The 12,423-nt window shown below is 45.7% G+C and overlaps 1 protein-coding gene across 2 annotated transcripts in view; it reads right to left on the reverse strand.

Annotated features, from left to right (window-relative positions):
* clns1a (chloride channel, nucleotide-sensitive, 1A) overlaps window positions 1–12,423 on the reverse strand; it is a 61,957-nt gene that overhangs the window by 39,373 nt on the left and 10,161 nt on the right. For both annotated transcript variants that reach the window (XM_059963738.1, XM_059963737.1), the window contains exon 2: window positions 4,730–4,866. In XM_059963738.1, coding sequence (XP_059819721.1) covers window positions 4,730–4,866 — 137 coding nt within the window. The remainder of the gene's footprint in view (window positions 1–4,729; window positions 4,867–12,423) is intronic.

A 12,423-nucleotide genomic window follows, 5' to 3' on the forward strand; every position in this document is an offset into this window, starting at 1 on the left:
TCTGGACTGGTTTGCTGCTGGGAGCGGGGCTGGGTGATCTGTGCGATGGACGCCCCACTCACCTTTTTGGCGTTCCACAGCAAGTCCGCCCGGGCTGCCACCTTCCAGGGGTCACTGAAATCCGCGTTGGACAGCAGCAGGCATATGTCCTCGGGCAGCTGCTCCAGGAATGCCTGCTCAAACATGAGGCAGGGTGAGTGTCCGTCGGCCAAAGACAACATCTCATTCATTAAAGCCGATGGAGGTCTGTCGCCTAAGCCATCCAGGTGCAGTAAACGGACAGCCCGCTTGCGCCGTGAGAGTCCGAAAGTCCTAAGGAGCAGGGCTTTGAATTCTGTGTACTTGCCGTCTGCCGGGGGCGACTGTACGAACTCCGCGACTTGGGCCGCTGTGTCTTGGGTGAGGGAGCTCACCAAGTAGTAGTAGCGGGTGTCCTCGGAGGCGACCTGCCGAACGTGGAATTGGGCTTCAGCTGGCTGAAACCACAGGTGAGGACGCCGTATCCAGAAACCCGGCAGTTTCAACGAAACCGCATGAACAGAGGCAGCGTCGGTCATTTCTGGTCCAAAAATCGTTTGGACCGTCGGGGTCACCAATTGTAGTGGTGTGCTACACGCAGCGCTAAAATTACGACACGGAGTCGGTAACTGCAGTCAAAGGAAAAACTTTATTCGAAATCCCCAGCCTCAGTTTTAAGCCTCCCTCAACCTGCCCCCCGTGGCGCAGAGGCTCCAAAGCTCTGCGCTCGCAAATCCCCGCAGGCTATCTCCCTTAGCCGGAACGCTGGCTAATTGTGAGCCAGTTCAGATGTGCCAGGAAATGGGTCGCCACAATGATTTATTATTTATTTCTGATTCTGAGAAATCCATTCCTGCAGTTATAAGTTGGCTCAAATTAGTAATTTTTCCGGGTATAAATTAAATCTTAATAAGAGTGAATTGTTTCCTTTAAATAGACAGGTTCCAATTTATGGAAATTTACCTTTTAAATTAGTCAATGACTCTTATTTACTTAGGGATTAAAATCACAAAAAGCTATAAGGACTTATTTAAGGTTAATTTTTTACCCTAATCGATCAGATTAAATTTTTGTTTACTAATGGTCACCAGTATCTTTATCTCTGATAGGTCAGATTAATGCTATTAAGATGGTTATTTTACCCAAGTTTTTATATATATATTTCAAGCGGTACCAATTTTTATTCCAAAATCTTTTTTTGCTAATGTTGATTCAAAAATTTCCTCATATATATGGCAGAATAAAAATCCTAGATTAGATAAAAAAATATTTACAGAAGGCAAGGAAGGAAGGTGGATTGGCATTGCCTAATTTTAGATTTTATAATTGGGCAGTCAATATCTGATATTTGATATGTTGGTTAAAGGATTGGGATTTATCTTTTAGCCTCATTGGGTGAACTTGGAAATTAAATCTGTACAAGGATTTTCATTGGGTTCTATTTTAGGGTCTTCTCTTCCCTTTGCTCTTTTTAAATTGCAGAAACGAATTGACAATCCGATAGTTAAACATACTTTACGTATATGGTTTCAATTTCGGAAATTTTTTGGGTTGACTCAGTTTGTTTTAAATATTCCTATTGTATCCAATTGCTTTTTTTATCCTTCTATTATAGACCAAGCTTATTCAGCTTGGAAGACTAAAGGATTACTACGATTTTCTGATTTATTTTTGGATAATTGTTTTATGTGTTTTGAACAATTATCTAATAAATATAATTGGCCTAGATTTCTTTTTTTTAAGATATTTACAGATTAGGAACTTCTTAAATACTGTACTTCCTACCTTTCCAAATCTTGTGTCTTCAGGTATTTTGGAGAATTTGTTTGAACTAAATCCTTCTCAGAAAGGGCTAATATCAAAACTCTACAATATAATTATGAAGATACGTTCACAGCCCTTCCATAAGATTAAAAATGATTGGGAAAGAGAACTTAACCTTACTATCCCTATTGAGAATTGGGATAAAATTCTTCAATTAGTTAATAAATCATCTATATGTGCTAAACATTCATTAATACAGTTTAAGGTTGTGCATAGGGCTCATATGTCCAAGGATAAATTGGCTCATTTTTATTCCTATATAAATCCTATTTGTGACAGATGTCATTCTGAGATAGCATCTTTAACTCATATGTTCTGGTCTTGTCCGCTTTTGAAAAAATATTGGAAAGACATTTTTGATATTATTTCCACAGTAATGAACATTGATTTACAACCTCATCCTATTACTGCAATTACCAATGATGGACTCACTCCATTTATCCTCTTCTGCTTGTCGAATGATTGCATTTCTTACATTAATGGCAAGATCTATTTTGTTGAATTGGAAAGAAATTAATCCTCCTACCATATTTCATTGGTTTTCTCAAACTATGTTATGTCTAAATTTAGAAAAAATTATAAGTGTTGTATTTGATACTTCTATTAAATTTGAAAAGATATGGAGACCATTTATTCAATATTTTCATATGATGTAATATGGCCCTGTTCCAAGCCTATTTGTTTTTCCAGTTTCAATTTTACATATGTTGAGGGGATCGGAGTTGACGACACTGATAATTTTGTATTTTTGTTAGATATTATAAACAGCCCTTTTTTTTATTTTTCCCTTTTCTCTTTTTTCGTTTTTTTCCTTATTAGTTATTAGATTGTTAGATTAGGTTTTTTTTTGCATAATTTTTTTCTCTGTTTTTTTTATATATATTACGATATACCTAGGTTTGCCTTGCTTATTTGTTACTTGTATCGTCCATGATTTGGGAAGACTCATTTATACTGTAACTATTGCTTATGTATTCTTTCATGTTCAGTTGAAATGTGTATGTTTGTAATCCCATTATCTATGTATCAATTTTATTATGTTGATATTAATAATAATAAGATTGAAAAAGAAAGGAACCCTTCCTGAACACACCTAACAAACTCCATACCATCTAAACTCCTTGTTCTAGGAAGATGCCAGCCAATATTAGTAAAGTTAAAATTTCCCATCACATATTTTTATTGCATTTTTTTAATGTTAGAAACAGATGGAGCCCAACTCCATAGTCTGAACTTCCAAGTAACTCTGGATTCCAATTAACTCTGCCATCACTGGGGCAGCTGCTTATTTGGGACAAGTCTTAAAGAATAAAAAACTAATCAAGAAAAGAGCAGAGATTCTTTTTTTATCTATGACATTATGGTGCTTAATTGGAACAGGAACAGTTGCTAACTAGGATGAGTCGTGGCCATTAGACACTCTACCATGCTTAGAAGGAACAGTTCTTAAATAACTCAAGTTGTGTCTGCTTGTGTTATGTCATCCTGATGGATGCAAATTTAAAAAGCAGTGATTTTTGATTATTGTTCTTTTTTGTTTTGACCCTACTTCTTGCAGCCCATATACAGGCAGTCCCCGGGTTACGAACGAGTTCCATTCCTGAGTCTGTCTTTAAGTTGGATTTGTACATAAGTCGGAACAAGTACATCCGGTATTATTTAGCATCAGTTAGTCAAACGTTTGTCTTAGTATATATTTTACCTTTCTATGCATATAAAACAATTAAGAAATGTATGCATTCCAATAATTAAACCACTGCATTGCTTAGTAATAATTGTAACTTTCATCAGGGCAGGACCTTTCACATGCTCTGTTATTCTCACTTTATCCTTTAAAATTGTTCCAATCGTTGACCGACCGTAGCTTAATGCTTTTCCAATGACCGATGATGTTTCACCTCTTTCCAAACGCTTTATTATTTCCACTTTATTTTCAATCGCGATCACTTCCCGTCAACTGAACAGAAACACTGCGGGCGGCAGAACCTGACATCCGCCGGCTCCTGAGCTCCGCCAGGTCCTAAGGACCACCACACTGAATTCCCCGGGTCCTAAACTCCATTACACTGAGACAGGTTAAATGGGACAAGTGGGGGCTGTGCTGGGTTTGGGTATTTGGTCCTCCACAATATTCCGCATGGGAATTTAAACTGGAGGTGGCAGTGTTTTTTTTTACGAGGTCAAGTTGCGAGCTTGACGTCAAGCCGGCATGGATGCAGAGCAGGCTCGGAAGCAGTCTGTCAGTGGATCGAATTTGGGAACCTCCGTTCTCCAGGCCGGCGCTGATCTCACTGCGCCACCAGGTGGGGGGGGGTGTGTGTGTGTGTGTGTGTGTCAGGGTGAACCTTGCTAAGAAAAATTTAAGCCAAATACAAAGTTACACACTCAATGCAGTGTCAGCGGCAACAACGTAAAATGACGGATGGCGTTGCGATACGAATTAAAATGGCAGACGGCGTTCTCCTTCCTCGGTTCATAAGTCTTATGTTCGTAACTCAGGGACTACCTGTATTGCACTGATTTTGTTCATTTAGTTAATTAAAAGAACACAGCAGCATACACTGGATGAATTCTTCCATTGATAATGATTAGGAACCAATATGCAGTTTTATATTGCTGTGATTGTATTGGTAATGTTCTAATTTCCTCTGTATTTCATTAAATACACAATTTGTTGCTCAATTTGGTTTGTTGTCTTTTTCAATACTTTTTAAACAATTTCCACGAAGCTATGGCTAATTGGGACAGCTGCTTTAGTATGCCAAACTGTTCTGGTCCTGATGTGTCCCAATTAACCAGAGTCCACTGTATACAGGAGAGGAGAAATAAAGCAGGAGATCTCCTAATCCGCCTGGCTTATTAAAATACAAGAAAGGTGTATGCTCACCCCCCAGCTTGGCATTCACCATCACATACAGGTGCTCCTGGGGATAAACGGTTATGTCCCGGGACACAGCATGCAAACTGATGGATGGATATTCCAAGGAAAATCCCATGCCAGATCCGTCAAACCAAGACAGCCGACTGGAAAACAAAAACAGGGCGAAAATGTGAATTAATAAAACTCCCACAAACAATTCTTTAAAAATAATCCTAAATGAGCTGTCTAAATAATTGCAGATGGTCAGTCAGGTACCAGGAAGTACCAGAGAACCACTGCCAGTGCAAATCAAGTTCTCCTCCAACCAGGACTTTGGGATCACATTCTGGAATTTCAATCATTCTTTTCCCATGGAAACAGGCCTTCCAACCCAACTAGTCCGTGCCAAACAAAATGCCCATAAGTTCATGTTTGTCCCATATCCCTCAGGTGTTTCCCATCTATGTACCTGTTCAGGTGTTGTCTAAATACTGTTAACGTGCATGTCTCAACTGCCTCCTTTGTCGGCTCGCTCCTTGTACACACAACTCTGCACAAAGAAGCTACTGTTTGGAAATAGTACACAACAAAACATAGCAGATATTCCAGACCAGCCTTTGTCAACCTTTCTTGCTGTGGAGGAACCCTTGAAATAATTTTCAGGTTTCAGGGAACCCTGTGTAAAAATTATTATATCTACACCACATGGTATGTTAACGTGAGCAGTAAGTTTTAGAAATAATAATCGAAAAATAATTGTCAATGTTCTTTTGAGTAGAGAATGACGTTTTAGCCAACCTTTCTTGAAAAGGGGTAGTTAAGCTCAGCTTACCTTTCTAGAAATTAATTTCTTTTCCACTGAATTCAATTGACTTTCTTTCATTCTTCACATACACAAAGTAAGAATTTTACATTACATCTCTGTCTAAATGTGCAATCGTAGTAATTTATAATAAATAGAACAGCCAATGTAACACAGAGTCACTGTGAGTTAATCAATCTGATGGCCAGGTGGAAGAAACTGTCCCAGAGCCTGTTGGTTCTGGCTTTTATGCTGTAGTACAGTTTCCCAGATGGTAACAGCTGGAATAGATTGTGGTTGGGGTGACTCAGGTCCCCAACGATACTATGAACCTTTTTTTTAAAAAAACACACCTGTCCTTGTAAATGTCCTGAATAGTGGGAAGTTCACTACAGATGAGCTAGGCTGTCCGCACCACTCTCTGCAGAATCCTGCAATTAAAGGAGGTACAGTTCCCATACCAGGCAGTGATGTAGCCAGTCAGGATGCTCTCAACTGTGCCCCTATAGAAAGTTCTTGGGATTTGTGGACCCATACCAAACTTCCTCAACCATCTGAGGAGAAAGAGACGCTTCTGTGCTTTTTTCACCACACAGCTAGTGTGTACAGACCACGTGAGGTCCTCAATGATGTGGATGTCGAGGAACTTAAAGCTGTTCACCCTCTCAACCCCAGATCCATTGATGTCAATAGGGGTTAGCCCGTCTCCATTCCTCCTGTAGTCCACAACCAGCTCCTTTGTTTTTGCGACATTGAGGGGGAGGTTGTTTTCTTGACACCACTGTGTCAGAGAGGTGATTTCTTCTCTGTAGGCCACCTTGTTGTTCTTTGAGATAATGTAGCGTTGTCAGCAAATTTAATTAGCAGTCTAGTGCTGTGGGTGGTGACACAGTCATGGGTATACAGGGAGTAAAGGAGGAGACTTAGTACACAGCCCTGAGGGGCTCCTGTATTGCGAATCAGAGGGGTGGAGATGAGGGAGCCCACTCTTACCACCTGCCAGTGATCTGACAAGAAGTCCAAGATCCAGGTGCACAAGGCAGGGTCAAGGTCTCTGAGCTGCCTGTCGAGCCTGGATGAAGTTATGGTGTTGAATGCTGAACTGTAGTCCAAGAACAGCATTCTCACATAAGCATCCTTCTTCTCCCTAAGTTTTCTTTCTCTTTCATAAATTTTCAGAACTCAAAAGGCAAACAATGAATTTCTGTTAAATAACTGGCTTAAGCCAAAATGGGATTTAATTTTTCTAAAGGTAGGTTTGGCAGATTTAATTTAAATAAGGTTTGTAAATTGATTTAATTAATGCTACTTACAACATTTGTTGTGACAATATCAGGATTTTCTTTCTGTTTTTAAAGAGAAACAAAACTTCTCACGGAGCCAACTTTATGGGCACCATCAGTACAGTTGCCAAAACAGCTCTTTCAAGACGTACCTTTGTTTCCAGCTATGAAGACCAAATGTTTAATACATCCTGGCCTTTGCTTTTTTCTGGCACCACTTTGCAACAGAAAGAAGTTTTCTTTAATTTCACCATCATTTACAAACCTTTCAAATGCTACATGACATTTATTGCTGAAATCTGTTGAATGAATGAATGAATGAATGACCTTTATTGTCATTATACATAGATACATTGAAACTCTGGCTTCCTTTCAGGCAATTAAACAAAGCAGTAGATAAAAACAAGACACTGTAGCGATGTGCTACACACAGTGCTGAAATAACAACACGCAGTCAGTAAGTCGTTTCGAGACTAGGTTATTCAAACTTCGCAGTACTGGCATTTAATTCCTAGCACCCGCCCTGTCCAGGCGGAAATGACGTCAGAGGTGCATTACCAAAGTCTTCCCCCCACGCGCTGGCTATTTGAGCCGGTTCGCCTGCGCAGAAAGTGGGTCACCACATAACCTCCCCCCCACAGAACCGGCAATACACCCCTCCCCCAAATGTCCACAATTTGGATCAGCCTCTGTGCCACGGTGCCTGAACCTCGACCAGCTGCGCCAAGTCCACATTAGCTGGTTTGAGTCGGTCCACTGTGAAAACCTCCTCTCTCCCTCCAATGTCCAGAACGTACGTGGACCCGTTGTTGTTGATCACCTTGAACGACTCCTCGTACGGCCGCTGTAGCGGTGCCCGGTGTCCGCCCCTTCGTACAAACATAAACTTACAGTTCTGCAGGTCTTTGGGTACATGGGTCAGGGTCTGTCCATGCTGTGAAGTTGGTACGGGGGCCAGGTTGCCGAGCCTTTCGCGCAGCCTGTCCAGGACTTGCTGCAGGTTCTTCCTCTTGCCCCCTTGGGGCTGGAATGAACTCTCCTGGGGCGTGCCGTACACCAATTTGGCCGACGGGGCGTGCAGATCCTCTTTGGGTGCTGTGTGAATTCCAAGCAGGACCCAGGGAAGCTCGTCCACCCAGTTAAGTCCTCTCAGGCGGGCCATGAGAGCCAACTTCAAGTGACGGTGGAAGTGTTCCACCAGTCCGTTCGACTGTGGGCGGTAGGCAGTAGTGTGGTGTAGCTGCGTTCCCAACAGGCTGGCCACAGCCAACCACGGGCTGGAGGTGAACTGGGTGCCTCTGTTGGAGGTAATGTGGGCCGGTACCCCGAAGCGTGCTACCCAGGTTGCGATCAGTGCTCGGGCGCAGGAATCGGCAGATGTGTCGATGAGCAGGACCACCTCTGGCCACCTTATGAAGCGGTCTACCATAGTTAGGAGGTACCGCGCTCCTCGGGACACTGGTAGGGGGCCCATGATATCTACATGAATGTGGTCGAACCTCCGGTGGGTGGGTTCGAACTGCTGCAGCGGGCCTTTAGTGTGCCGCTACACCTTGGCTGTTTGGCACTGCGCGCACGTTCTGGCCCATTCACTGACCTGCTTGCGAAATTCGTGTCATGCGAACTTGCTGGAGACCAGCCGGACAGTTGTCCTGATAGATGGGTGCGCCAAACCGTGTATGGAGTCAAAAACTCACCGCCTCCAGGCTGCCGGGATGATGGGGCGAGGTTGGCCGGTAGCCATATTGCACAGGAGGGTCCTATCACCTGGGGGTACGAGAAAGTCCTGCAGCTGCAAACCCAAGACTGCGGTCCTGTAGCTGGGCATCTCGTCGTCTGCCTCTGCGCCTCAGCCAGTGCCGCATAGTCTACCCCCAGGGACAGGGCCTGGACCGCTGGTCCGGAGAGTGCGTCCGCCACGACATTGTCCTTTCCCAAGACATGCTGGATGTCCGTCGTATACTCGGAGATGTAGGACAGATGTCACTGCTGGTGAGCCGACCAGGGATTGGACACCTTCGTGAAAGCAAAGGTCAATGGTTTGTGGGCCGTGAACTTCTAAGAAGTACCTGAAATGCCGGATTTCCAGATACAGTGCCAACAGCTCCCAGTCAAAAGCACTGTACTTGAGTTCGGGTGGTCGTAGGTGCTTGCTGAAGAACGCCAGGGGTTGCCAGCACCCCTTGATGAGCTGCTCCAGCACCCCACTGGCTGCTGTGTTGGATGTGTCCACCGTGAGGGCGGTCGGACTGTCCGTTCTGGGGTGTACCAGCATCGCAGCATCTGCCAAGGCTTCCTTGGCTTTACTAACGAAAGCGGCCTCCTTGTCCCAAGTAATGTCCTTGTCTTTACCCGACATCAGGGTGTACAAAGGGCGCATGATACGGGCTGCTGAGGGGAGGAGATGGTGGTAGAAGTTCACCATATCAACGAACTCCTACAGGCCTTTGACTGTGTTGTGCCGGGCAAAGTGGCAGATCGCGTCTACCTTGGCGGGCAGAAGTGTTGCCCCATCTTTGGTAATCCTGTGGCTCAGGAAGTCGATGGTATCGAGACCGAACTGGCATTTGGCCGGGTTGATTGTGAGGCCGAAATCACTCAGGCGGGAGTAGAGCTGGAGGAGGTGGGACAGATGCTCCTGGTGAATACTGCTGGCTATAAGGATGTCATCCAAATAGATGAACACAAAGTCCAGGTCATGTCCCACCGCGTCCATTAGCTGCTGGAACGTCTGTGCGGCATTCTTCAGGCCGAACAGCATTCGGAGGAACTCGAACAGGCTGAACAGGGTGATGAGTGCTGTTTTGGGGGTGTCTTCAGGGTGCACCGGGACTTGATAGTATCCCCAGACAAGGTCTACTTTGGAAAAGATTCTTGCCCCGTGCAGGTTTGCTGCAAAGTCCTGTATGTGTGGCATGGGGTAGCAGTCTGGAGTGGTAGCCTCGTTCAGTCTGTGGTAGTCGCCGCATGGTCTCCAACCCCCAGCTGCTTTGGGCACCATGTGCTGGGGGGAGGCCCATGGGCTGTCAGACCTCTGTACGATCCCCAATTCCTCCATCCTCCTGAACTCCTCCTTCGCCAGGCAGAGCTTTTCCAGTGGGGGGGGGGGGGGGGGGGAGCCTTCGTGTGCGGGCATGGCTGCCGTGAACTGCGGTGCCAGGATCGATGGAAAGTCCACCAGGATTCTGGTGAATTCATTGCCCGACAGCGTGATGGAGTCCAGGTGTGGAGGTGGCAACTTGGCTTCACCCAGGGAGAATGTCTGGAAAGTCTCGGCATGTACCAGTCTTTTCCCTTGCAAGTCAACCAGCAGGCTGTGAGCTCGCAAGAAGTCCACCCCCAGGAGTGGTTGGGCCACTGCAGCCAGTGTGAAGTCCCACGTGAACCGGCTGGCGCCGAACTGCAGCTGCAATGTGTGGGTGCCATAGGTCCGTATCGTGCTGCCATTTGCAGCCCTCAGGGTGGGTCCTTTCTTCCTGTTGCGGGCGTCGTACCCTGTTGGGGGCAAGACGCTGATCTCCGCTCCGGTGTCGACCAAGAAGCGGCGTCCTGACTGTTTGTCCCAGACATACAAGAGGCTGTCCTGGTGGCCAGCCGCCATAGTCATTAGCGGCAGCTGGCCCTGGCCCTTGCAGGGCGGGCAACAACAGCGGAGTTTTGTGCCCCACCGCTGGTGGTAGAAACACCACTGTTCACTGGCCTCCTCACTCCTGCCTCTGTGTTGTGTGCGCCCCCCTGCCGGGCCTGGTCTGGTCTGCTGTTGGGCGCGTGGCCTGGTAATCTGACCGATGGACGCCACGCTCTCCCTCTTGGCTTTCCACAGCACATCTGCCCGGGTCGCCACTTTCCGGGGGTCACTGAAATCTACGTCGGCCAGCAGCAGATGTATGTCCCCGGGCAGTTGCTCTAGGAACGCATGCTCGAACATGAGGCAGGGCTTGTGTCCGTCAGCCAGGGACAGCATCTTGTTCATCAATGCTGACGGCAGTCTGTCTCCCAAACTGTCCAGGCGAAGCAGGTGGGCACATCGCTCGCGCCGTGAGAGGCCAAAGGTCCCAATGAGCAGCGCTTTGAATGCTTCATATTTGCCTTCTTCCGGGGGCGACTGTATGAAATCCGCAACCTGGGCGGCCATCTCCTGGTCAAGGGCGCTCACACGTGGTAGTAACACGTGGAATCAGAAGATATCTGCTGAATCTGGAACTGGGCTTCTGCTTGGCTAAACCACACGCATGGTCGCAGAGTCCAGAAAGTCGGCAGTTTTAGTGAAAATGCGTGAACAGATGAAGAGTCGGTCATCTTTGGTCCAAACCCCGTTTGGACCGTCGGGGTCACCAATGTAGCGATGTGCTACACACAGCGCTGAAATAACAACATGCACGCAGTTGTTTGAAGACTAGTTTATTCAAACTTTGCGGCGCTGGCATTTAATACCTAGCGCCCGCGCTCTCCGGGTGGAAATGAAATCAGAGGTGCATTACCAAAGTCTCCCCCCGCGCACTGGCTATTTGTGAACCGGTTCGCCTGCGCAGCAAGTGGGTCGCCACAATAGTAATAAAAAAACTGCATTAAATAGATAAGTAGCAGGAAATAAGTTGCAGCAGCACCAGAATGTCACAGTAATGCACTAAGTGCCATTAGTGCAAGTATTTGCATCCTTGTGTGTGCTCACAGTTTCAGTCATTGTTCTGTGGGAGTGGTATGATGGAGGCCACAGCTCTGGGGTAGAAGCTGTTCCATAGTCTATTTGTTCTGGCTTTTAGTGTCCTGAACTTTTTGCTGGACGGCAGTGGGTCAAACGGAGCGGCCGGGGTGTGTGGTGTCTCCGGTTACGCTGATTGCTTTCCTCCTGAGTCTGCTGGAATAGATGGTGTCCAGTCCTGGGAGCGCCATCCTGACAGTTCGCTGGGCCACCTTCACCACGCGATGCAGGTCTTGTCGCTCAGCGGCTGTGCAGCTGGCACACCACATGGTGGTGCTGTTGGTCAGGATGGTTTCAGTTGTGCTTCTGTAGAAGTTAAGCAACAGCTTTTGTGGGAGTTTGGCCTGTTTCAGCTTTCTGAGGAAGAAGCGTCTTTGTTCTGCCTTTTTTACAAGCAGCGAGGTGACTCATCAACCTGGACAGTGAAGCTGTTGTTTTTCAGTTTATCACAAATAACTCCTCGGCATCATGTGACATGTCATCAATACGTTGATTTATTGTACTGTTTGAGAGTGAAAACTGTTCAATTTTTCATATTGTATCTTGTCTGAGGATTTTACCCACTTTAATTTTACATGCTAACATTTCTAGGTTCTCACCAACTATGTGACTTTTCCTTTTTGGGGTAATAAGTTCTGCTACTAAATGACTTGCTTCCTGAACCCCTTTCCTGACAGTGACTTTATTAACAAAAGCTTTACTGTTTGTTTTGAGATTCCAATAGCCGTTTAAGATAATGAGCACATTTACATGTCACATGGCTGTGATTTCCAGTCAAGTGTCTTTTCAATTGAGCTGGAGCCATTGCTGCATTTGTAATTTGTTTGCCACAGACTGGGCACAATGAAAGAGGATCACCAGTCCATGTGAAGCCCATTGTAGCTTCCATTGTCGAGACAAACTTTTTTGTGTGTTCTTTATTGCATAAGAATGG

Source organism: Hypanus sabinus, chromosome 3 (genome assembly GCF_030144855.1).
Source record: "Hypanus sabinus isolate sHypSab1 chromosome 3, sHypSab1.hap1, whole genome shotgun sequence".
NCBI lineage: Eukaryota > Metazoa > Chordata > Chondrichthyes > Myliobatiformes > Dasyatidae > Hypanus > Hypanus sabinus.